This window comes from Coenobita brevimanus, chromosome 51, assembly GCF_032717465.1.
Source record: "Coenobita brevimanus isolate Jiangsu-jjx chromosome 51, ASM3271746v2, whole genome shotgun sequence".
In the NCBI taxonomy this organism is placed as follows: domain Eukaryota; kingdom Metazoa; phylum Arthropoda; class Malacostraca; order Decapoda; family Coenobitidae; genus Coenobita; species Coenobita brevimanus.
Genome location: NC_137004.1, coordinates 31,389,085 through 31,416,712, shown reverse-complemented (window position 1 = coordinate 31,416,712; position 27,628 = coordinate 31,389,085). Strand labels below are relative to the sequence as shown.

Here is a 27,628-nt window from a genome sequence, read left to right as displayed (position 1 = left end):
GAGTTATGCTACTCTAAACTTAAAAGCAACAATATTAATTTGAAAGAAAATCCACATTAAAAAAACAAGAAGAGTATATTTGGGGAGAAATAAACAACATTTGAGCCCTAGTTGTGCCGAAACGGTTTACTTCTCCCCAAATACTGTACATACTGTTTTCGTTTTTACGTGAATCTGCTGTCCTTCCCCTTCCTCTGACTCCCATGCTACTGGTGATGAATATAAGGCCCTTAAATTTTCTGTCTTCTTCATAAAGAACTGCTCTATCTTGGTCTGAGTGGTTTTCTTCTTTCTTTTCTGCAGCATCAAGTTGTAACAATTTAGATCTGCCATCACTTTCCTGGCCAAATTGTATCCGAAAATGAGCCAAATTGCTCAGAATGGGGCCAAACTTCATTATCGAATATTATAGTTCTAATAAAACCAGTTTAAGCAACAGGCAAATAAAAAACTGTATTTATGCATAAACTACCACACATTGTCTATCAGCTCGGGACTGTCCAAGGCGTGTGCGGCTAATTTGAAACCATCACGTATGTGTAAAGTCGTGTTAAATCGAGAAACCCTTGTTAGTTAAACATATCTCCTTAAATATTTGCTCGTTAAAACGAAAACGCGTTTTTTAAACTCGCGTTAGTTGAGAGGTTACTGTTTTTATCATTAAAGATATACCGGGTAATTGCTTTAAGTTGTATCAGTATAATCTGGTATTATAATAAATAAATGAGTTTTAGTTGGAATACAAAGTCAATTTGGTGCACGTTCAAACATGACGGGAATTGACCAATCACCTCCCTAGAGCATCGGACAGTGTTACCAATTCCACCTGTCTTCGGCTGGCAGAATCAGTGCGTCAGATTCGCTGAAACCAACTATAGTACTATACAGTACTTATTTCACTTCACTGCACTTCACATTCTGCTTTACCCCGCACTAATGTTTGATGACTTGCTGACACACCTGAGAGTGACCAAATTCAAAGGGGATCATAGCAAGTGTAAAAACAAAAATGGCAACCACACAGAAAAAATGATGCTAAAATACTTTCTTACAGCATAGTAATGATTGCATACATGAAATTGGCAGCCTTATTAAAAAGGAATACTGTATATATATATATATATATATATATATATATATATATATATATATATATATATATATATAAATAAAATCATAGCTTTAATTATCATCATCAACAACCCATCCTTAAAGTCCATCTAAAATATGGGTCATTTAGGATCTAGAAACAAAGTAAAAGAGAAGACAAGTGTTGTAGAACTGTTAAATAGCATGCTCATTGTTTGGGGTCACAAAGGCATTCTCATGTCATTTACATCATTTTATTTAGATGTGCATCACATACAGTGTGGGTAGATCATTGTTGAACTGACAAGTTAAAAATAAAAGATGTAACTCCAGTTACGTGTGTTTTGGTACACAAATAATATATCTATTTTGATCCCTTGGCAGTTCATGAGCTTCATTTTCCATACCTTGCTTTCTCAGACATCCATCTTTTTCTTTTCCTACCATGCTTTCTCTCACATTCAGATTCATTCACATACTGTATACCCTTTTCACCACCCTGCTGGTATCCATTCTTTCTGTGATCATACTCTGTAGATCAGTGATTTTTAGCCAGGGGTAAATTTATTCCCCAAGGGGTAAAAAATCCCATAGCTAGGAGTAAATAGATCAGTCCCCAAATGAAGTAATACTGTACATGTATTTCTGAAATATTTTCTAAATAAGTAAACAGGCTGAGACAGTGCAACAGCAATGTGTATGCTTATAGTGGTACTGATGTTTTTGTTTTGTGCTGACTGATATGAGCGAACCGTATTTTGTCTTCCTTTATCAAAGTTAGTTTTTTTTTACAGAACCTTGATTTTAAAGGTATTTTCTATCTTCATATATTGTTCCTGTATGCCTTTTATTGTATGGCAGTTGAGGGTGGGGCTAAAAGGCTGGTTACATAAGAAGAACGGTTGAGAATCAACTGTTGTAGATATATACTGATGTTAATGTTGTGGAGGTCCTGATGTACTAAGCTATGTTATACTGTACTGTAAAATTAGTGATGATTGAACTTATAGTTACCTGTTCCCGATGTTTTATTATTGCAGGACCTGGAACCATCACAACTGGTGCTGTTCATCCAGTCATTCGGAATCCCAGTAGCCAGCATGACCAAGCTGCTGTGTGCCCTTGATGTAGCTGTCACCTCCAATGCTGAGGCTGTTGCTGCTGCTGTCCTGGACAAAAGTCATAAGACATACATGGCTCAGCTCGTCCAGGTCTTTTGTTGTTTCAGTGAAGCCTACATACTTTCAATAATAATGAAACTTAAGTCTTTGCAAGTATGAGGTCTTTCCAGAAAGAGACTAAACATTTTAAATCGCACACCAACTAGTTGGCTTAGTGTGATCACGATGTCATCCTCAGGACTAGTGCCTACTCCTCCATTCATATCGCCCAGTACTATCACTTTATAGCTCCTGGGCATTTCTCCCACTGCATCATCCAGCTCATCCCCAAACCTGTTTTTCTCTCTCTCACTCCTGTCATCCCCAAACTTGTCATTCTCTCTCTCACTCCTGTTATCACATGATGTGTACACAACAATCACAGCCACTTTCACCTTCCCAAACCTGAACTTGACGTACATGCATCTTGAGCTGACACATTTGCAATTTCCCATTCCACTCTGCCACACCTCATTCATCAACAAAGCAACTCCTTCCTTGTATCTTCCTCACTCATTCATGCCCGATCTTAAACATTTCACACTCTCCCACTCCTCCATTTCACACTCATTCAACTTTGTTTCACACAATGCCACCACTACCTATCTCACACTCTTGAACACATTCACCACTTCTACCCTCTTGTTATCCTCATTCATATCTCCCACATTCCACATGGCCATACGAATCTGCCCATTTGGTTGGGGCCCTGGGCAGGTATTGGGCCCTCCGAGGCTCTCTGAAACAATTGCCATGATTTAGTGATTTTAGATAGGGGAATCTGGGGGACACTTAACCTGGCCAGAAACCCCGGTTATATGGTTTCCACCCAGTGTAGTAAATGGTCTCCTGGGTACGTGAAACCATTTGACTTGCCACTCAGTGTAGTGACCATATTGCATCCCTACATTGAATTGATTGGATGATGGGCACCCCCATCCTCTTAGAAGATATACATACTTACACATACATGAAACTCGTTTATCCGTTATAATTCAACCAAGCCCTGTGCCGCATAGCTTGAAACACCGAGTATTGCATATCTGGCTCAACATTCAGCTTTGAGCCGTAGATTGTGATTCTGTCTGTCTCGACCCTGTATCCTAAAAACTTTACCATGAGTAAAAGGTGAAAACTAAGCATATAAAAACAATTCAGTAATGATACAGTACAGTAATACAGTAATGTATATATTGTATGTACTCACCAAGCGTTGGCATCGATGGGGAGAAACAGCAGCGGGGGGTTCGCATGTGTAAACAGTACAGTACACAGTACAGCACAGGGGTAGTTTTAACAGTGATAATAGAGCACTAGGATATGAGCACTGACAGGCCACTAGCTTTGTAATACAATACAGTACAGTAGCTTGAACATTGGACTCCACAGAGTTAGTCAAAGCACTAGGGTTTTGCAACCACATGGTCAGAAGAGCGGGAGCACACAGGCACGTCTTGCCTCTACAACATCCACGGGTGACAATGAGAGCATGGCGTTATTCTTGGTGCGCCGGATGAGCCACGCCCCTGATGGATTCTGATTGGCTGGTGTGTAGCAGGTGTTTTCATTGGCTCCCAAGTTTCAGGATATCCCGTGGTGCCTATTGGCTACCGCTTACAAGCCAGTTGAGACCCCTCAGTGCCAGTGTTGCATTGGACTGCCAGTTAAGTCCTGATTCAGTTCTGGATGTTGCATAAAATTGCCAGATATTGCATTAATAGAGCCAAGGTAGCAGCATCGGATATTACTTTGGGCTGGATATTGCACCAACGGATAATTGAGAGTTCACTGTACATGTACCGTATGTTTTATTTTATAGTGTTTATCCTATGCTGAGTACCAAGCACTGACTTGGTACTCTGTACTTTTTTCAACCCCATACCATGTACCTGTACCTGTGCCTGTACCTTTACCATGGATACCAGCACTGGTATTGACAGTACTTTTTGATCACCAGGTGCTGCTGCTGCTACTGCTGCTATGTGAATCATTACCAAAATATTGTAAAATATTGGAATTCTGTATTCCTAAATGAGTTTTGTTATTTCTCATGCCTTCAAATGAATTCCACTCTGATTGTGTGGGAACTTGCCTTTTCCTTTCAGGAGGCATTGGCAGTGGAGATGAGGAGCTCACAGAGTACTCTGTAAAATCCATGAAGACAAATGTAGAGCTACTTACTTTAGAAACACCATCAGCAAATGTGTATGTTAACAGTAAACATGTTGAAGCATGCTTGCCCAAGGGTGTGGACAGTGTCAGGCATGTGTTGTGATAGATGCTGAAATTGGTGTGAACTAATTTGTAAAAGCATATAACAAGACGATAAGTGCAGTAGGCAGTTTGATGCACGTTAGGCAGTGCCTTTAAGTATGTAACTAGACTGCAAGAAAAAAGACAGGGCAAGCTGTTGTGTACTCCAGTTTTGGAAAAATGAAATTTTTGTAAAAACTGAACTTTACTGTACCATAACCATCATCATCATCATAATCATCAGTTATTATCTCTGATGCCTTGCCCCTTGCCGGGAATCCTTGAACAGGGGATGGCCACGACAGTGTCTAGGCTACCGTACATTATCGTAACATATATCTCACTCTGTGAGGCACTCCCCTTCCTTCTCTGTGACCAGTATAGTGTACTGGACACTCTTGCATACCACACAATGTCTGCCTTTACCAACATTACCATCAGTCTTGCTGTCACAAACTTTGGTGTGCCATCTACTGTATGTGCATTATTTGTATTATGTCCATTCCATCTAAGCTTATTCCATTTTATCCACTCCATAATTCCGCTTCTCACTCTTACTGCTCTCTCGCTCAGTCCATAACGCTTATAAAGTTCAGTATTATGCCATCTTCCATCCCCACTGTACTATATTGTGATTAACCAGTACTCTATCTTAATAGCTTCTATGGATGCATTCAGGAATTTTACATTGGCAAACACCAGATAATTCTGTTGAGCTAAGGGAAATTCTAGCAGTCAGAAATTTAAAAGGCTATGGAACATTTAAGGGTTATGTTTTGATTATTGTCAAATTAGTGAAATATGGCACTCTTAATCCTTCTGTAACAGGAGAAAAATCTAAATACTGTATAACGGTATGATGGTAGTCCGAATATAATGCAAGCAAGTCATCATTCTGTTAAAAGAGTTAAAGGGTTGGTGAATAGTTGCATTATTAATTGATGTGATTTGAATATGCAGTACATTAATGACTACTTTTCTCAACAGGTGCAACACCAACGTGGAGCAAAGGGTGGTCATGCCTTTGCTGCCACTCTTGGTGAACGTAATGACATGGATGTGTCTGGGGACCGACCACCTTTACCTACATCACTTATCACTCCACTGAAGGTAACCAACATTGGAATATACAGCATACTTATTTCTTTGTTCCTTGCCAACATACTGATTGGGAGTACCATTTTGATGCAGTATCTCAGAGTCATTGTTCAATATAGCACATTGTCATTTTAAGCAATCTTTTTAACATTTCCTTTTGCTTTTAAATCAGCATTTGCACAGTGGTAGTATGGTAACCAGTGAGGTATGTCTGGGGTTTGCTGTTGCACAGAAATCATCTGGTTTGCCCATATCTATAAGAGTTAGGGTAACCCATCCCTACCTTCATGTGATGCATATCATTAGTATACTTAGTGTCTGTGCAAGTGGAGCCAGTGGGGAGGGTGTTGCATAATATTTAGCATTTTTTCTTTCCTTTGTTTTTTTTTTTTCTTTCTTGTCAGTATCCTCTCTTTGTGTTGTATGTTAATCTTAGTATTTGTGCTGCCTGGGATCACCCAGGCAACTCATAGGGGTAGACATGGCAGACACCACTTGTTGACAGAAAGTCTGTTGCAAAGTCAGTCAAGGCAATCAGCTATTGGTATTGCTGTAATGAGCATCATATCACATGTGTAGGCCTTGAGGACGATGTTTACAGTTTTATTTCAGAAAGGTAGCCTGGAATCCAGTGGTACTGTGGTAGCTGTGATGTGAGTACTGCTGGAGCAGGTATGAAGGCTGAAATCATGTACAGGGTTGAGGAGCATCTGAGAGGTGCTGTTGACAGTTGTATGGAGGTTGTACATTTTAGTCTGAAAGCTGTGGAAGATAAGATCAACGCTATTGAGTTAACTCCCCATTAACCCTTGATATCATTTGTTGACATCTTGAAACAAGAATTGAAGGAGCTGCAGACAAAGTGGAATGATCCCATCAACAGTCTGTGTCATGCCAGAACAGAACATAGCCAACAAGTACAGGTGTTGAAGCCAAAGGATGGCACTGAGAATGATAACGGTAGGTTCAGCAGCTACTGGATATGTGGAGAGGGCACTGAAGTCTGTTCCATTTTAGAACTATAAGGGAACAAGATCAGGGACCCTTATTGTTAAGCTACCTGCAGAAAGAGCTATGACAGATGCTAGTGCAGCAGTGATATAATGTTTTGGTTGTGATGCTATTTGAGGAGTGTAGGAGCCCAGGGCAAGGCAAGTTGGTCCTGAGATTTAAGATGATAGTGACCAGCCTCATTCATCCTTGAATGGCATTTCGTGAGCAATAAACCCCCAATCAACTCTTGGATTTAAACCTGCATCGGCTCAATCCGATTGGAGCACCTTAATTACCCACTAAACCACCAGGCGCCGTAATTTGGTTATATGGTTACCACCCAGCATAGTAAGTGGTTTCTTGGTCGGAATCCATTTGGCTTGTCACTCAGTGTAGGGTCACCCATAGGCAGAAGGATGTGGAAAGAATGAAGGAAAGAAAGACAGACGAGGGAATGTAAAGTTACCCCTAGGCAGAAGGAAGAAGAAAGAATGAAGGAAAGAAAGACAGAAGAGGAAGGAAGGAAGAGAGGAAAGGGCAGACATCCAAGGCAGCACTACATTGAGTGAGTGGATGGTGAGTGCCCCCACCTACAATGGTGCTAAAAGTATCTGTAATCTAACCCAAAGAAATTGCTGCTAAAGATGGCCATGATAGGCTATTCTCTCTCCCTAGACGACCCTGATCTCATTCCAAGCATTTTTGATAAAAATAGCAAAATTAAGATGCTCATGGAAAATGGTTTTACTGTTAACCTTCTTTTTACAAGAACTAAGAATGATAGAAAAAGTGCCATCTTAGAGATGTTTACTGAAGTGTGCTTCACTGTAGAACAGGGCATTTATATCTGTGTAGGTCATATAAGATGTTATGCCTTCGACATATTTTGGGTTATGCTGCAAAATCCACGAGAAAGCTCATGAAATTCTGCATCTATACATATGCTTAACTCTTGGAAGGTGCTGGCAAAATTTTGCACTATGAAGAAGATCCCAGCTGATGGCTCTTCTTCATAAATGGATAATCATTAGGATACAGACTTTCCCATGCCAAATGAACCCACTCACAGCAGTAGGCGCACTTCAGTGCTTGTGCACTTTTTGCCACACTTACTGCAGTGAGGGCTCTGATGTTGTTTGCTCGTGGTTGGCCAAAAAAGAAAAGAACAAAACAAACAAAACAACAACAACAAAAAGTAAATACAATACTACCCGGGATAAACCTGGGTAGCACCACCCGTTTGTGTCACCCTAATTTATGGAAAAACAAGAAAACCGAAAAAACACAAAGAACAGAAATTAAAAAACAGGGTGTGTGTGAGGTCACCCTGAGCATGTGGGGTACGACTTGACTACCCTTCTAGGAAAGGTAACCCAAACCAAGTTGCCACAAAAGTGCTGAAATGGTATTTTACAACTTTTCCCAATTTGAGCTTTGTAGAAGTAGCAGATACATCACTTAGGCAAGACCTCATTGGCTACGATACATGCCACTGTGCATAGCAGTGGAATATTGACCATCATCTAATGTTTTGTGAAGTTGATCAGCATTTAAACATCATTCTTCTGATCTTTCTCCAACACTTGAAAAAATACAGTAATGAGCTTGGGTCTGTCTTTGACCATCATTTTCCTGACGTCGTTTTAAGACATAGTGCAGAGAAGGATTGTGGAAAGTTTTGCGCATGTACGGTGTAGATGGTAAGCTGCTAGGTGCCGTCAAGAGTTTTTATGATGGTAGTGAAACATGTGAAAAGGTTAATGGACATCTAAGTGAATGGTTCACGATTGGTGTGGGCGAGTCACAAGGTTGTGTGATGTCCCCATGGTTGTTCAAAATATATATGGATGGGGTGATGAGAGAAGTAAAAACACGAGTAATGGAGAGGGGGATGGCATTGGTAATGAATGGTGATGTATGGAATATCTCAAACTTGTTGTATGCTGATGGTGCAGTACTACTTGCAAATACCGGACTAGAACTTGGTAGGCTAATGCAGAGTTTTGCTGATGTCTGTGAGCAACGTGCCTTGAGAGCAGATGTAGAAAAGAGTAAAGTGATGGTTATGGAGAGAGAAGGTGACGCCCAGTGTGATGTTACAATGAATGGAGAGAGACTGGAATGGGTGAGAGAGTTCAAACACTGGGGTTCAGTGATAGAAAAGAGAGGAAAATATGCAAAGGAAGTGGAAAGTAGAATGACACAAGGAAGAAAGGTAGCTGGTGCAATGAGGGCCTTGATAAGAAACAGAGGCATGAGTGTTGCAGCTGCACGAGGCTTACATGAAGGAGTGTTATTGCCAACTTTAACATATGGATGTGAGACTATGGTGTGGCATGAAAATGAAAAGTCAAGAATAAGAGCATTGTGGTAGGTGGGGGTGCTCACCATCCACTCACTTGATTTAGTGCTGCCCTTAGGTGTCTGCCCTTTCCTCTCCTCCATCCTTCTTTCCATCCATCCTCTTCTGTCTTTCTTTCCTTCATTCTTTCTTTGTCTATCTGCCTACGGGGGACTTTACACTCCCTCTTCTGTCCTTCTTTCCTTCATTCTTTCCTCTTTGTTCTGCCAGTGGGTGACTCTACTCTGAGTGACAAGCCAAATGGTTTCCTGTGCACCAGGAAACCATTTACTATGCTGGGTGGTAACCATATAACCAAATTATGGCACCCGATGGTTTAGTGGGTAATTATGGCATTCCAGTCGGATTGAGCCGGTGAAGGTTTACATCCAAGGGATGGTTGGGGTTTATTGCTCACGTAATGCCACTCATGGATGAGTGAGGCTGATCACTCTCATCTTAAATGTCAGGACCAACTTGCCTAGCCCCAGGTTCCTACTTTCCTCATGGGGCAACATAGGATTGGATGATGTGATGGATGGATGAAGAGTAAGAGCAGTGGAGATGGGACTGCTGAGGAATGTATGTGGAGTACAGAGAGTGAATAGGATATGAAATAATGAGATTCATGAAAGATGTGGAGTGAGGAAGTCCGTGGACACCAGAATTGAAGAGAGTGTACTGAGATGGTATGGTCATGTGGAGAGAATGGAAAACAGTAGAGTGGTGAAAAAGGTATATCTGAGCGAATTTGAAGGAGGAGGAGGCGAGGTAGGCCAAGGAGAAGTTGGAGAGATATGGTGGATGAGTGTGTGAGGAAGAGAGGTTTGGAAGTTGGTGAGACCAGGGAACTAACAAGAGGTCGAACTGGCTGGATGAATGTTGTGAGGAGAAGTGCATGATCAGGGATTTGGCACTCCTTTTTAACGTGGCAGCATCTGGATTGACTCTGTCGGATACATTATGTGAAGCTACAGAACGTGGTGAATGTTTTTGGCGTATCCGATGGAGCCAGGAGTCAGGGGGCTTGAATAATGAGTGAATGGAAGCGTGGCCCATTGGATTGGGCAAATTTGGGCTGTCTGGACATTGCTACTCCTCACCTTGCCCTAGGGTGGGAAACGTAGTCCGGATGATGATGATGATGATGAGTAAAGACAATCATTGTACGCAGTGAACTCTCTGTGGTATGGTCCATCAATCACTTTGTTGCATAAACTACATTGGATAGCACAGTGTGAATGGCATTTGCATCGGACTGAACAGAATTTTTTGTATTATGTGTTGGCAAGAAGTCCTGTTGTCGATTCCGTAAAAAACCAAAAAGCAAAGGATTAGGAAGATAAGTTATTTGTGTGGTAGTGATAAAAAATACCTGGCATTAGTTATAAGTAACCTGATTGGTCAGAAGAACATAACTGATAAGCCAACTTCCATATCTGATGCTCAACTGGCTTCTGATCATGTTTCATTCTTCACAACTAAGATATCTCACATAAGAAATGAATTAGGCAGTGCTTCTCTCAGTAATTCTCATTTGAATTCCAATCACAGTGCACAAGAGGCCATATGCTTTGATCACCGCATCCATTGGATGTATGCAAAGTTAAATGTTATATAAGAGTTCTTAATGAAACATAACCCACTTGATGCATTCAGTGTGTCACAGCTGCCAGATGTGTATGAACATACATCAGAATTTATTTGTAAAATGGTAAACAGATGCCTGCTAGAGGTTAGCTTTTTGCAGTCTGACAAATGTGCCTTGCTCTGATCTTACCTAAGAAGCCTGATCTTGATGTTGAGAGCATGTTTAAGCTATCATCCTGTCACTAACTTGTCACTTTTGTCCAAGATTATTGAGTGGACAACAGTTTGGTCTCACTATACGACTGTTTGCTGTGTGATAAATTGCTAGAATGGCAGTTAACAAGTTATGCCCTTTTTTGGACTAATGTAAAAAAATTAGTCATGATTTTGCTAGAATGGTACTTTTGATGGCCGCCTCCGAGAATCTTGTGTGGACACGGTGACACATGAAAGCTGACAGTCAGCTGCCTGAGCCAAGATGGCTGCCCAGTGTTTACATGCGTTAAACACTCATTTCGAGTCTATGCAGGCAGCAGCCTTCGTGCCAACCCTTTGAGTCTTGCTCGCCCACTTGCTCACATGTCTCAAGCCAGTGATGTCTCCCTCGGGCTGTCCAAGTTACCTAACCTTCTCACATGTGTAAGACACTTGCAGTGCTATTGCTAACACTCTGTAACAGTGTAAGTATGCTATGAATGGTACTGTGTGTGATAGTAAGTGGAGAGAGAGCTTTGAGGTTATGAAATAAGTGAAACTCTGAAATTTGAAAATCATGTCTGGTGATACTCTCAGTGGAAAGTGTGGTGCTACTGATGCTGCTAAGGGCAAGGCATGGCCTTTCCCTTAACATAAAATTAAACATTATTAAGCACCATATGGAGGGGCAGGGACCAAGCAAGGTCGTGGATGCCCTAAATCTTCCCCAGTCCATGGTGTCAGTGGTCATAAAGAAATCAGATTGTGTAATTATGATGTCACAGAACATGCCTTCCCCTACTGCAGAATGTCTAACTAGAGCAAGAGAATTTATCATGGAGGAAATGGAGTGGAGTAATGACCTGAACTGAGCAAAAGTAGCCTCTTCACCATTCCTTCATCAGCAGTAAGGCTCTCGATATGTGGAAAGACCATATCCCCTAGAGTCTGCGAATCTCTAGGCCCGACTGTCACCCCAGCCGCAAAAAGGCATCGTTTTTTCAGCTTTAACCAAAGCAAAATTTTCTCTTACCGACTTGAGGAGTAATGCCAATCTCAGTCCCATAGGCCTAATGGTTACTGCACAATCAACCATCAAATATTATATTAGTTACCAATCACATCTGAACGAAACTAGGAATATTTTGGCATATACCTATTTTTCACCACATAACGTTACAAAAATCACCGGAATGAATATGAAACATGTGCCTAGGCATGAAACATGGTGTATGAGTGTGCATAAAAAAAGTGGAAAAAATTACCTTTGCATGCAAGATAAAAATATATCGTTAGCGCTGCTACTGTGAGTGAGGCAATATGCAGGACGCAGGTGGGGAAGGCAGCAGGTGTGTCTGGGTTGCCTGCTGAAATGTTGAAGGCCTCAGTAGATATAGATGTGAGGTTAGTCACTGACCTTATAGATATGATTGTATATGAGTGTGTTTTCCCAGATGATTGGCTGAAGATTGTAATTCTAAATGTGTACCAGGGGAAGGGTGATGCCATAGAAAAAGGAAATTATAGAGGTATAAAAGCTTTTAAATCAGATAATGAAGGTAATGGAGGGAGTTATAGAAGGTATGATTAGAGAAAGAATGAATATTGATGAGATGCAGTTTGGGTTTATGCCAGGCAGGGGGACCACTGATGCCATGTTCATTGTTTGACAGCTTCAGGAAAAACATAGAGGAAAGAAATGGGAACTGTCAGAGTCCCTAGAGAGGTGGTGAAGTGGGCATTGAGAAAGCTTGGGATCGAGGAGTGGCTGGTTAGGGTGGTTATGGCCATGTATGTGGGTGCTCGCACCCAGGGAAGAGTGAATGAAAATTTGAGTGATGAGTTTTTCGTGAATGTTGGTGTGCATCAGAGGTCAGTTTTGAGACCCTTCTTTTTTATCATGGTTCATGAAACCCTCTTACGTGACTTCAGCAGTGGACTCTCATGGGAGATGTTGTATGCTGATGATTTGGTGTTGATTGCAGAGAATGAAAGGGAGGCAGAGGAAAGATTTAGGAAGTGGAGAGATGGTATGGGACATAAGGGTTTATGAGTAAGTGCAGATAAAACAAAAATGATGATATCTAGGGTTGGTGGTGGTACTGTCAACAAAGAGGGAGAGTGGCCATGCGCAATTTGCTACAAGGGCTTGGGAAGCAATTCCATCTTGTGCAGTATTTGTGATAAGTAAGTGCAGAAGAGATGTAGTGATATTAGAGGTAGACTGCAAGATAATGCTGGTTTTATGTGTGAGGTGTTTTGAGGAGAGCAGGTGGAGATTGTCAGGTGTGAAAGAATTGAACTTGCTGGTGAATATCTTGAGTGTGTGAAAGAGTTATGTTATTTAGGAGACATGTTATGTGCTGGAGGTGGGGCTGGAGCTAGCTCTTGGCTAGGGTGAGAAGTGGTTGGAAGAAGTTCGGGGAGCTGTTGCCTCTCCTGATGTTGAGAGGGCTCTCCCTACATGCTAAGGGATCTTTGTATACAGCATGTGTTAGGAGTGTAATGCTGTATGGTAGTGAGACCTGCACAGTAAAGGAAGAGGATATTCACAGGCTCAAACGTACAGAAATGACAATGATTAGGTGGATGTGCAGTGTGTCCCTGAATGCAATGCCTGGGGGGGGGGTTAGGTTTACAGTGGAAGAGTTGAGAGGTAGGATGGGACTGGAGTGTATTGTTGTTGTGATGAGGAGAGGTAGATTGAGGTGCTTTGGGAATGTGGAGTAGATGGAGGATGATAATTGGGTGCAGAAAGTGAGAAGCATTAATATTGGGGGTGGGGTTGTAAGACGTAGACCGAAAAAGACCTGGGACAAGGTCATTAAGTGTGACTTCAGGGTTAAAGGACTGAACAGGGAGGCTGCCATAGCTCGAGTAGCATGGAGAGCCGCCATTAGGTGACCAAAGCTGATGCATTCAAGCATGTTGTAGCCGTCAAAAACGAAACAAAATGAAAAACGAAGCGAAATGATTCACCGCATAAGTAAATAATTCAATAAGACAAATATTTATACATATTTTGAAATGTATAAATGAAGAAAAAAAAATTGTGATAATATAAATAAATGAAGTAACAGAAAAAAGAAAAATCTACGTCCATCTCCAGAGCCAGAATAAATATGAGTATATCATACAAAGAAACTAATATTCTTTGGCTAATAACATTACATAAATAACAGGCCAAGGGTAATAGCTTGTAAGTCAATGACCCAGTGGCGTGGTGTTTGGCTTGCCTGGTTTGGGTGGAAGGTGACAATCAGACAAGGAACCAATGGGGCAGAGGGAGGTGGCATGGATGTGGAGGGGCCCGGGGAGGTGAAAGTGGGGTGGGGGGCCTCACTAGGAAGGGAATATACCTGCTACACACCCCTGCAATGGTACAGAGGGAGTGTGAGGGAGATTTGTGTGGGAGGAGACACTGAGAGGAGGATCCAATGGGGCAGAGGGAGGTAGAGAGATGGCCAAGGGGTGTGTGGCTTCCCACCACATCTGGAGGGACTATTCATGCCAGACTCCACCAGATATTGTTGTTCACATTTGCTAGCCTCCATTTATGTCATCAAAGAGGCATGGCAACCTCTCCCCAGTTTTTTGTAGCTTCTACTGAATCGATGTGGATTGGACTGAACGTACCTTGTCTAAAACACATCAATCAATGATGAACAGACTTTAAGGGTTAAAGAAAAGGAAGGCATAGAGGCCAAGGAGTTACTTCATGGCCAGCACAGGTTGATTTGAGTGTTTCAAGACCAGTACAGGCCGTAATTACGTGATCATACATGGTGAGGCTGCAGGCACAGACCATGTGGCAGCTGAGGCCTTCCCTGCACAGCTGAAGGCTGTTACAGAAGAGGGGGGGATGCTGTACTCTCCTGATATGTGGACCAGCTTGGGACAGACTGCAAGTGGGTGGCAGAGGTTTTTTGGGGGCATTTTAGGTTTCATGGTTGATGTCACCCTCCCTAACCCCATTGAACCTACAGGTATGTTATATTGACCTTGCTACATGGGAGGTTTTTGCTTGACGCAACCCAATCGTATAGCGAGACTGAACTGTATACTAAATCAGCTCATACCATTACTGGAATGAAACAGAGTTGCTCATCCTGTTCACTAGACATAGGAAACACCACTTAATCAGAACTGCACCAAAGAAGATTCATGACAACTTGGTTCTGAACACCCACAATGGGATGTCTTCTCTGTTGGTTCTGTTGGCTCTGGCTGTAGCTTGGAACTGCACCAATGAATATTCATGACGACTTGGTTCTGGACACCTGCAGTGGGATGTTTTCTCTCTTGGTTCTGTTGGATCTGGCTGTGGCTCATTACATACCAGTAGTAGGTCATGAACAACTGCACTGCTAAATGACCTGCATTTTTATGGAGTTCTTGACAGTTCTGTTTTACTCTTTAACACATTCCCATCATGTTGAGCCACTGGTGTACCATTTGATATATTCTTTCCTAGCGTGCTGGTACACTGATGGTGCAATAATGAGTTAAAATTTGTTTTCATTTTTTATGTATTTCTATCTACCTATCCATTGCCAGACGCCTTAATCCTATAAGGGGTGGCCACAAACAGATTGCCTCCATGTCGCCCCGTCCCTCGTCATTTCACTGCCCTGCTCGCAGCCCACACACCCCTCTCTCATATACCTCTCCACTCCATCCCTCATTCACATCCTTGGCCTCCCCCACCCTCTCCCCCCCTCCACCTCACTCACATACACTCTCCTCATCAGAGTCTTGCCCTCCATCTTCTCCACTTGGCCAAACCACTTTGTTGTTTTTCTCCTAATGTTTCCAATCACATCCACATCCACACCACAATGCTCCTTCACTTCCTGGTTTGTCAGTCTGTCTTTCCATGTAACTCCACAAGCTCCTCTCAAGTAACTCATTTCCACTGCTCTCACTCTTGACTTGTGTCCCACCAACAAGGTCCAAGCTTCACTTCCATACATTAGAGTTGGTATCACAATGCTGTCATGCAGTAACTTTTTCACATCCATGTGACTTCCGTTTCATATCACTGCTTTCAAAGAACCAGCAACCTTTCTTCCTTGTTGTACCCTTTCAACCACGTCACCTTCTAAACTTCCATCCTTACTCATCACACTACCCAAGTACAGTGGAATCTCAAATTTCGACAGTTTAGAATTCGATGAATCATATTTCGATGCATTTTGGAGTGGTTTGCTTTCCTTACTTTTTGATGCAAAGTCATGTATTTCGATGCTGTCAGGGCCAGACTCAAACCAAAACAAGCAAAGATAAGATTTTTGATGCAAACCAAAATGCTAGAAGTGAAGGAAAATTATAAGAAAAAGTATGAGCCTAACCTAATATCGTATGTGACATGTGTCAGGAAGAGAATGAAAATCAACATCATTTATTCATACAGTACATGAAACATACGATGATATGGTTCAGAGACAATTCACTGTCAACTCAATTCGCCCGTCAGATAATTCCCCGTCAAAACATGGACGATTTCCCGTCAGGACAATTCGCACCTAGAACGATTCCTTGTCATTTTATAAATATACTTATTATTAATTAATCAGTACTTTAATAACTTGAAGATATAACGAGAGAAATTAGAAGAAGAGAATCAATAGTAGAAATATTAAAACAAAATGAATTACAGGTGTTAGCAGATACTGTACAATAGGCAGAATACTGAAACAAAGAGAAGTATGGTAATTATGAATATAAGGAGCAACATAGAAATGAACGACAGAGACTCAGAAGAAAAATAGTCAATACAGGAAAGGGCAGAAGTATACCAAGTATACAGTTGCTGACAGTATGGCAATACAATGCAGAACTACAGTTACTTAACCACAGTTATAGTTCATAAAGTTTACAGGGGGTGTGGGCAAAAAATCATGATTTTAGGTAGTTAGGTTTGGAGGCCTCGGACCCAAACTAATTTTTCCCATAAGAAGTTCAGTTTAAATTTCGTTGTTTTCAATTTCAATGCAGTTTTTTGGTATATATCCCCATCTAAATTTGAGAATCCACTGTACTTAAATGCACTCACATTTTCCATTTCCTCCTCGTCCAACCTCACTGTACATTCAGTGACTTCATTTCTCTCGAAGACCATAACTTTACTCTTCCCTACATTCACCTTTCGATTCCGTTTCTTACACACTCTCCCAAACTCATTCACCAAGCCTTGCAGTGTCCCCTCGTTTTCACTTAACAGTACAGTATCATCTGGAAACGACAATACAGGAAATTTCCAAATCCTGCCCTCTTTCATTAGGGCCACTTCAACATCCACTGCTCTGCCTTGTATCTGTTTTATAACCCCATCCATATACAGATTGAACAACCATGGAGACATGACACATCCCTGTTTCATTTCAACATTCAGATAGAAAAAATTCACTCTGTTCACTATCTGCATGCACTGCAGCCCTAGCCCCCTCATACATACTCTTTACAGCACTGAACAACTTCCCATTTACTCCATATATTCATAGTATTTTCCACATTCCATGTCTGTCCACTCTGTCATATGCTTTCTCTAAATCCATCAAGGCTTCATGCATCTTCTTTCCCTTCTCTAGAAACTTTTCCACTAAAGACTTCAGTCTATCTATCTCTCTGTTGCCAGATGCCTTAATCCTGTAACAGGAGTGGCCGCAAACAAATCGCCTCCATGTCACCCTGTCCCCCGCCATTTCACTGCTCTGCTCCTAGGCCACACCCCCCTCTTTCATATACCCCTCCACTCCTTCCCTCCATCTCATCCTTGGCCTCCCCCTGACACTCTCCCATTCCACCTCATTCACATACACTCTCCTCATCAGTCTTTCGCTCTCCATCCTCTCCACATGGAAAACCACCTCAGTGTGTTTCTCCTAACGCTTTCTGTCTCATCCACATTCACACCACAATGCTCCCTCACTTCCTTATTTGTCAGTCTGTCACACCGTGTGACTCTACATGCTTCTCTCAAATAACTCACTTCCACTGCTCTCACCCTTGATATGTGTCCCCCCAACAAGGTCCAAGCTTCACTTCCATATGTCAGAGTTGGTATCACAGTACTGTCATTCAGTGATTTTTTCACTTCCATACTCACCTCCCTGTTTCTTATCACTGCTTTCAAAGAACCAGCAACTTTTCTTTCTTGTTGTACCCTTTCAAGCACTTCATCCTCTAAACTTCCATCCTTACTCATCACACTACCCAAGTACTTAATTGCACTCACATTTTCCATTTCTTCCTCATCCATCCTCACTGTACAGACCATAAAAATTTTTTTGGCACCCTTACGGCACAGTACATTATGCCACACCACACGTGGCATTCTGAATCAGCTCCTGAATTTCAGTGCGTGGTTGGTATCCCAGGCCCTGTGTTGCTGGTGTGTGTGTATTCATCTGCTAATGATGAAATCCAGTGGAAGAGGGAGAGAGGTGCAGAGGTACCAACCACACCACGTATTCACGCCATCTGTAACAGTAATCGTTGCAGAGGGTGTCAGAACAAGGGGTGCCAAAAATTTTTTGAGAGGGTGTACATTCAGTAACTTCATTTCTCTCGAAGACCATAACTTCACTCTTCTCTATATTCACCTTTAGATTCCATTTCTTACACACTCTCCCAAACTCATTCACCAAACCCTGCAGCTCCTTTTCGTCTTCACTTAACCACACAGTATCATATGTAAACAACAGTATAGGGATTTTCCACACACTGCCCTCTCTTATTAGGATCGCTCCAACATCCACTGTCCTACCTTGTACCTCTTTTATAACCCCTTCTCTATACAGATTGAACACCCATTGAGATGAAACATCCGTTTCAATCCAACCTTCATATAGAAAAATTCACTCAGTTCACTATCCACGTGCACTGCAGCCTTATCACTCTCATACGTACTCTTCATAACATTCAGCAACTAACCATTTACTCCATATATTCTTAACACTTTCCACATTCCTTGTGTATCCACCCTGTCATCTGCTTTCTCCAAATTCATGAAGGCTGCATACATCTTCTTTCTCTACTCCAGAATTTTTCAGCTAAAGACCTGAGAATGAACATCTGATCTACACAATCTCTTCCCTTCCTAAAACCTCCCTGTTCTTCTCCAACTAATTCCTGTTTTATTTCCGTATCTCTGTCATATACTTTTCTTATTACACAGTAAGAAGACAAATGCCCCTATGATTACCACACACTTGTTTGTCCCCTTTTCCTTTGTACGAGGGAATGGTTATACAGTACCTGACTTCCAGTCCTCTGGGGCTTTACCTTCCTCCCAAGCCAATCTGCCATCATCCACATCCATTCTACAACTATCTCCCATGCTACAGCATTTCACCACACACCCCATCTATTCCTGGGGCTTTCCCCATTTTGGCTTTCTTCATTGCTTCCATAACTTCCATCCTTCTGATTTCTTCCTCTCTTCTCACATCCCTCCGTCTCCCATCCGTTCTGCAGCCACTTATATTCGCATTATTTTCATTCTCTGTGTTCAACAATTCCCTAAAGTTTTCTCTCTATCTGCTCAGTTTTTCTCTCTTCTCCACTTGTCATCTACCATTTTTATCTTTCATTCCCTGACTAACGTCTTCTTCATTTGTGCAACATTCACAGCCTTTCCTCTAACTTTCTTTTGAGCACCACCTCTCCTCCTCCAAACCTTACCTTCTCTTCATAACTGAGACATAGCAGTCTGAGGCAACTGATGGCAAACCCTTCTTTGTATCCTTATACTTTCCCTATACTCATTTCAAAGCCAAAGGTGGCTGTTGTGTATGTACACAGTGACTTATCTTGCTCTCGTGTTCCTGAACTTGATTCTTGTGAGTGATGAACAGGATGGCTTTAACTGTAGGGGATGTGAGGATCAGATATTTGTAGGACAATTAAAGTCAACAAAGCATAGGAGAAGGATTGTAAAACATGTATGATGTGTATGGATCTGGAAAAGTCTACGACAAGATGGAAATAGGAAGGGATATTGGAAGATGGTGTATGTATGTAATGATACAGATGGAGAAAAGTATTGGATGGTGAAAAAGTTGACAGTGGTAGAAAAGCGTGTGTAAGAATACTCGTATTATTATTTCATTATGTTTAATGCTCATTACTCTATCTGCATTAGTTTTTAGTGGCAGTACAAGTGTATTTTACTGTTTTATTGGGTTTTGAACTTAAGGCAGGTTGGTTTTGGACTTTCTGGTAAGGTTAGGTAAAGTCATACCCATTTGTGTCCTCAAACCTGCATCAACAACACAGCAGGCAACATGTTTGGATACCTGTATGCAGCAATATTTGGACAGATGTATGCCGGCTTGTTTCAGTTTAACTTACTGGCTGCAGAGGTGATGTGATAATTGTATTTATACGAGGCAGTAGAGACTTCATCATGATGTCGCCAACATGATCTGAACATGGTTGTTTCAAGCACGTTTCCAGTTTGTTCTTTATTGTGTTGTATACGTGTTGCCAGGACTTTTTCTGACACGTGTGGACATGCCCCAAGAGTAACTGAGTAACCGTGGCTGACCACTTACTGTATCCCCGTCAAGTCCTGGTTTCATCATTTCCCCATTTTTGATATTTTGTGTAGTGATTGATATTCACACATGCAGCCCAATATTAAATTGAAGAGTGCCAGTATATAAAGGAATTCCACTTCATAGAAACTTTGTTGATAAGTTTCCCACTTTTTTGTTCCTTTTTGTATTTTTTTTGTTTCCATACACTCATTTGAAACAGAGAAATTAGGTAGAATGACTGATGATTGATGATGCTTCATTTTCAGGTATCTCAGCCAGCTGTGGCCAAGCTGAGCAAGAGTGAGGTTCAATCCTTTGTGCTGCAGTGCTTCACCAATGACATGCTTCACCGGGAACACAAGAAGCAGGTAACATAGTATAGTATATGGCTGATGTCTCCCAGTTATTCTCATTAAATAAAACACCTATCAAACATGGCAGTACCACCACCAAGGTAGATGGAAAGTTGCTGATAGAAGAGCTGAGGCTCCCATTTCACCTGCCTTCAGGATCCAACTCATGGCCTTTTTTCTTTGCTGACATTTTTCATTCAGTAGTATAGAGAGTTTTCCAGCATCCATACTTAAATACTTGTATTTTCTTCTGATTAACCAAACTTTGTGGAAATTACAGTGTATGGAATTAAAAATTACAGGTACCTCTCAGATAACAGGACTGCACGTAAGGCAGCTACCCCCCCAAACACACTTTTTTTTTTTTTTTTTTTTTTTTTTTTTTTTTTTTTTACCTCCTCAATTAATGAATTTGTTTTAATGATACTTTAGAATTGTGGTAGGTGGGGGCACTCACCATCCATCCACTTTATGTAGTGCTGCTTTGGATGTCTGCCCTTTCCTCTCTTCCTTCCTTCCTCTTCTGTCTTTCCTTCCTTCATTCTTTCCTCTTCCTTATGCCCTTGGGTGACTTTACACTCCCTTTTCTGTCTTTCTTTCCTTCACTCTTTCCTCTTCATATGGGTGACTTAACACTGAGTGACAAGCCACATGGATTCCTGTACACCAGGAAACCATTTACCACGCTGGGTGGTAACCATATAACCAAATTATGGCGCTTGATGGTTTAGTGGGTAATTAAGGTGCTCCAGTCGGATTGAGCCGATGTAGGTTTATAACCATGGGGTGGTTGGGGTTTATTGCTCACATAATTCCACTCAGGGATGAGTGTGGCTGGTCACTCTCATCTTAAATGTCAGGACCAACTTGCCTAGCCACGGGCTTCTATGCTCCTCATGGGGCAGTATAGGATTAGATGATGGATGGATGGATGATACTTTAGAAAGAAAACAGTTGTCCAACATGGTTATGATGCACAGAAAGAAAGTGATGTCAGCCTCCATGCCGAAAATTGATCTTTCTACTTCAGGAATTTTCATAGAAATACTCACCATACATTAATAAAAATTTGTACAGAAGGAAATCTGTCCATCTGTTTATACAAGTGGGTCCAGTTATACAAGCAGCCACTACACAAGAAACTGATGATAGCTACCTTTTATGATTTAGACGGAATATGCTGGTAGCATTTTTTCTTTACAGTGAGGTTGGATGGTGAGGAAATGGAAAATGTGAGTACGTTTAAGTGCTTGGGGAGTGTGATGAGTAAGGATGGAAGTTTTGAGGATGAAGTGCTTGAAGGATGAAGTGCTTGTAGGGGTTGCTGGTTCCTTGAAAACAGTGATATGAAACAGGGAAGTGAGCATGGAAGAGAAAAAGTTACTACATGACAGTATTGTGATACCAACTCTAACGTACAGAAGTGAAACTTGGACATTGTTGGAAGGGTACAAGTCAAGAGTGAGAGCAGTGGAAATGAGTTATTTAAGAGGAGCCTGTGGAGTCACATGGAGAGACAGGCTGACAAATGAGGATATAAAGGAGCGTTGTGGTGTGGATGTGTATGTAATAGGAAGCGTTAAGAGGAATACACTGAGGTGGTTTGGCCATGTGGAGAGGATGGAGGGTGAAAGACTGACGAAGAGAGTGCATGTGAGTGAAGTGGAGGGGGGGACAGGGAGGGGGAGGCCGAGGGTGAGATGGAGGGTTGGGGTGGAGAGGTATATGAGAGAGAGGGGTGTGAGTTGGGAGCAGGACAGTGAAATGGTGGGGGACAGGACGACGTGGAGGCAATTTGTTTGTGGCCACCCTGTACGGGATTAAGGTGTCTGGCAATAGATAGATAGATAGATTTCTTCTTTAAATTATCCCCAAAAGATTGGGGATCCCTTACAGTTAATATCCTTTATTTATCTGTTTATTTTTATAAATATGCATTTTTTTCAGGTTCAAGATACCATGCGAGTGTTGCAACGCTACTTCACTCAAGAAATCAACCGACAGGATCCAGAAGCTCCCTACATAATGGAGTTTCTCAGCAGCATTTCTGCAATAATATTGAGTCAAGTATGTAATTACTGTCGCTGTTTTAGTATTTTGACGATTAATAGTTCTATTCAGGTGTGGGTAAGGAAAAATATAGGGCAGTGGTTGCAAAAATAGAAGGGTAAAATTTATCATCAGTCTGATCTGATTTCCCATTTACAATGGATGGATGGGATGCAAAATTAGGATAAGAAAATGCTAAGGCAGAACCTGTCAACAGAATACCTAGCAACATGGATCATACATGTAATTTTTCATTTATCATCATCGTCGTTGTCATTTATCACCATCATCATCATCAGTGCCTTGCTCCCTCCAAGGGACCCCTGATTCACATGGCACATTCATGTATGAGAGTTGGCAAAAGGACGTTGGCCCATAAAAGAGCACACTTAGAACCTTCTTCTGCTCCATGGCTTCACGTTCTCTTAGCATTGCATTCTGGCATTCTTCTGACATACATTTTATTCCACTGTCAGGTACATTTTCACCTATTCAGTACTTTATGATCAGCAAGCTGCTGCTTCCCCAATTTTTAACCTCTTCTTGGCATTATTAACTACTGTGCATGTTTACACCGATATGAGTCTTGTGATTTGCTTGCTTGTTTTTCTCCCTTGATCATAATGTAATGACATCAATCTCTTTGTTACAGGAACATACCCAGAGCTTCGTGAAGGGTCTCCATGACCATTACCACCACTCTGCTGCACTTTTCCGCCTTCTCAGAAACCTCCACAACAAAAAGAGGTGTGAAAAACTTTACACAAACACATGTCAGATGGTTGCTGTCATTTTGCGTTTCTCTGGAGAGAGGAAGTCACCACTGACAAATGTTCTTAATGCATTTAACACTGAAGACATAAAGTGCAAGGAAGTACAGAAGAAAGAGCCACAGGTAGAAATTGATGTATCATCTACAAAATCAGTTCTGCTTCACTTGTCAAATGCAAAACCTAGTAATTTGGAGAAGGAAATATGTCATGTTGTTGGGTGTGCCATGAAAAATGAGAAAATGGCACCTGTTATTGGTGCTATTTCTCAGCTTCTTTTGTCTGGCGTATCAGTGAAGTGTGATAGTGAAACTGAAGCTGGCTCCAATGCGCCCACAGCCTTGTTGCTGGACTGGCTGCAAGTATTGGATCCAGAGCTAGAAAAGGGGTCTGATCAGCTACAACATACTCTTCTGTTTAAAAAGAGAGGTGGTAATGATTGGAAGAAAGGAGGGTACAGTCAGGCTTATCTTTTGGCAGCTTTTACACACCAAGCAAGATGGGACACACTGGAACATTGTGTCCGCACCTTGCTGCGTGTCCACAATCCTACCCTTGACCCCGCAGCAGTTCTTGGCTTTGTGTGGGCAGTATTGCATGTGCCCAAGTTGTGGCAGGGCAGGGAGCGTCGCACTCCTCGCCACACGCCCCGGGATATATTGTTGTCCTTCACTCCAGCAGAAGTGGTTCATTTGTCACAGTATGTGACGGCCGAGTGTCAGGCTTCGTTGGAAAGTGGCCGTGGGTCATCATCACTTGAAACTCATTTGCCTCTACTGCTGCATTGTTTGGAGGACTCACCTCCTGCCCTGGATTCTGTGGCAGAACATCTTGCCAAGATGTCTAAGAGGCCTGGATCATGTGGTCAGGCAGCTGGACATCTGCTGTATCATCTGTATCTGAGAATGCCCCGTATCGTTTCCCACCTTCCCCCTGGTACCATCAACAGTGTGGTGGCAGCTGGAGCTTCTGGAGGCAGGGCCCAAGAGAGCAATGCAGATGTTGTACTTCATACTTTATTGACTATGTTGGCTGCACCTCAACCAGGAAGAGATTTCCGTCGTCGCATGTGTGATTTAGAGGCTGCGGTTCGGAAACAAGCTGCGTCACACCCATTGATTGTATTGCGTCACCTGCCTTTGCTAGCTGCCTCACTGAAGGGCACAAACCACCTTCAACTGACAGCCTTGAGAGCACGTAACTACCTTGAATTGTTTTCAATGGTTCTAGGTGTACTAGAACTACTTCAACCTCATTTGTTTGCCCCACAGCATCATGAAGCATTAACTCCAACTCTGGATAGTTTTATGGCCCTGTTTAAAGATCATGGAAAAGTTCATGATCTTGGTCATTTGTTGGTTAGATTTTCTCACCTTTTGATGGAATGGGTTGGTTGCCAAGGTGGGCCTGCTGGGGCATATCTATGCACCCATGCAAGTCTCTTGAGCAGTCTTCAGATGTACCACCCTGATATAGCTGCAGTCAGATCATTAGCTGCCATTGCTGCAGCCCGAGGCATGGACCAGCCTAAAGAATCATCTCAGCATGGAGATGTGGACCCAAGCCTTTCCTCAGGAGTGCCACAGGGACTGATGCCTCCACCATGGGTTATGGCACAGGTAGGAGAGTTGCAGGCCAGGCTAGAAAGTTCCAGACTTCCTGAGGAACAGTTGGACATTTTAAAGAAAGTTAGTGAACTGCCAGATAGGTGGGTAAATGCAGCCCTGCCATCTTTTACCCACTCATGTTGTGAGGGTGTGTTGAGTGTGTGTCGGGATGTGCGGGTAGTTTGCTGGGACTTGGTGGCCCGACTGTTGCACCAGCGTCCATCCCTAGGTGGCCGAGTAGGCCAGGCAGTCCTGGCTGCTCTGAAGAATGAGGACAATGCAGTTGTAGAAACGGCCTTGGAGCACTTGCCAGAGGTAATTTTATTGCTGCATGACCAAGCACCTGAGCTCCTTACCGCTGCCTTTGAGGCTACTCTTAGTGCCTCACCCAATGCCACTGCCTCACTTACTGAGGCATTCACACTACTGCATCTCCACACTGGGGCATAGTACCTTCAGCCTACAAAGCAGTCACCTACATTAAGTCATCATTATTTTATTGTTATTTTGATAATTTTGTCTCTAAAGACTTTGTGTTTACAAATACATGAAGTATAATTGTATCTTATATACGGTAGTGCTTCCATTTTTTTTTTTCTTTACTGGATTTTTTTTTCAAATATACATTATGTTAACAACATATAACAAGAATTTGTATTTTATACTGGATTACAGTACAGTATTGTAAGGCATTTTCTGTTCCCCTAAATATAATGTTGGTGTTGTAATTTACAGTTAATATTGCTTATGCCTACCACCTGATGATGTTGACTGAAAACATTACAACATTGCATCAGCCACATAGTTTTTCATATCCACCTCTTGCATATGTTTAGCTCCCATACGATGATCTGAACAGAAAATGTTGCCCTAAACTCACAGCTGTTGTAGGTCATTCTTAGCAACACAGGTTATCATATCTAAGACTGTTAGTTTAGGCTTGTTAATCCAATAGGTACATGAAGATGCTCCAACTGAATAAAATAGTCTTGTGTAGCCAAACCTCAAAAAGTATTTCATATGCATGGGGTTATAACAGAAGTATGATACAAACTAAGAAATGAGTTCTACTGTCCAGTAGTTCACTGTGAGAGTAAATTTAGTCATTTAAGAATTGGAGTATGGAAGTGGTATCTGTAAATCCTCACTGTCAGAGGTATCTTGCAGCCAAGTAGAACTGTCTAGGAGTTGCCAGATTAAGATACCCAAATACAATAACAGCAGTGGAAAAGTTAACTAGATAGCGTAATTCTTTTTTGACCTACATGGTTGTGTTATATGTTGCTGTATCTGCCTCCAGTTACTGCAGAGTTTGTTAGGGTGTGGCCACACTTGCCCAAAACATATGATTGGCAGGATGAAATGAAGCAGCATGTAAGAGCCATGTTAGAGTCTGAATGTTGGATGGAGCCCTTAGCCTTGTTTCTTCTTGTCAGTCACATGTTTGAAGTAAGTGTGCTGCACTCTTAGACTTAGCTGATAAGTTGACATGAACCATGAACAATTCTTCTTGGCTGTGACCTAATGACTACATTAAGAATAGGAATGGTCTCTTATTTTGTACAAACACATTTCCTCTAACCTCTTCAAGACAGAAATCCAAGCACTGTACTTATGCTTGCTATAACAAGACAGTTGTACTCAGCATAATAGTGGCCCCTTCCCTCCCTCCCTTTACAGAGAAACGTGATCCTTGATTGTCCAGGTGTTTCAGGATGCTTTGATCACATTAGAAGAAAGTTCATACCACCACTGGAATAAATGCTATTCAGGGATTTGACTGAGGCCTGGCCTCCAAAATTCACTCTGACATTGACCTCAAGGTCTTGTAATTTACCTGAGCCCAAAACCATGTCATGACTCCAGAGGATATTTTTGTTGCTGCTCAACACCAGTCTGTCTGACTGAACAGACCTGCCAACCACAGGTAAGCAACTGCTCCTGTAGGGTTGTCCCAGAGGTTCCCAACACTGTTGATGACATTTCTGCATTGTAGGACACTCCAATGGGTGGATGTCAGGAGGGGGGCTCATAGTATGGTGGTGTTATTTGAGGTGTTGTATTGCCCTGTGCGTGAAATGAAGTATGTAGGTATTTCATCACTGCTAGTGTCAGAATGTCTGGTGGTGGGACATTGCTGTAGCAGGTTTCATAATGTTTGTGTGGTGATTGTTTTATATGCCTAGATGTTTTGTGTCCCTGTCATGTAATGACCTGAGTGTTGTGTATTGGCACAGGTTGCTGCTACAGGACTAAGGCATCTGGTAGTAGATATAGATAGAATTGTACTCCTCAGCTACTTCAAGAATTTTTTATTTTGACGACTCTGATGTGTTTGAATTAAACATCAATTTTTAAGTCATTTAACGTTTCTTGCAATGTTTCTGCTATTTCTAAGGTCTGGACAATGTCATCTGCTAATCTTAAATGGTTTTTCACCTTCTGGGTTTACTACTTTGTTCTTCCAATCTAGCCTTCTGAAGATGCTTTCACGACATGCTGTAAATAATTTTGGTGAAATTGTATCTCCCTCGCACATACTGTTCTCAGTCATAATTTTTTCTGAGTCCTTATGTACCTTAACTGTA

At 41.9% G+C, this 27,628-nt stretch overlaps 1 protein-coding gene across 1 annotated transcript in view; it reads left to right on the top strand.

Annotated features, from left to right (window-relative positions):
• Window positions 1–26,101, top strand: part of IntS1 (integrator complex subunit 1) — a 57,476-nt gene extending 31,375 nt beyond the window's left edge. Inside the window, exons 4-8 of the mRNA XM_080272780.1 lie at window positions 2,130–2,300; window positions 5,490–5,612; window positions 20,528–20,629; window positions 22,562–22,681; window positions 23,316–26,101. Of these exons, the coding sequence (XP_080128906.1) occupies window positions 2,130–2,300; window positions 5,490–5,612; window positions 20,528–20,629; window positions 22,562–22,681; window positions 23,316–25,490 (2,691 nt within the window). The 3' untranslated portion in view covers window positions 25,491–26,101. The remainder of the gene's footprint in view (window positions 1–2,129; window positions 2,301–5,489; window positions 5,613–20,527; window positions 20,630–22,561; window positions 22,682–23,315) is intronic.
• Window positions 26,102–27,628: the final 1,527 nt, after the last annotated feature.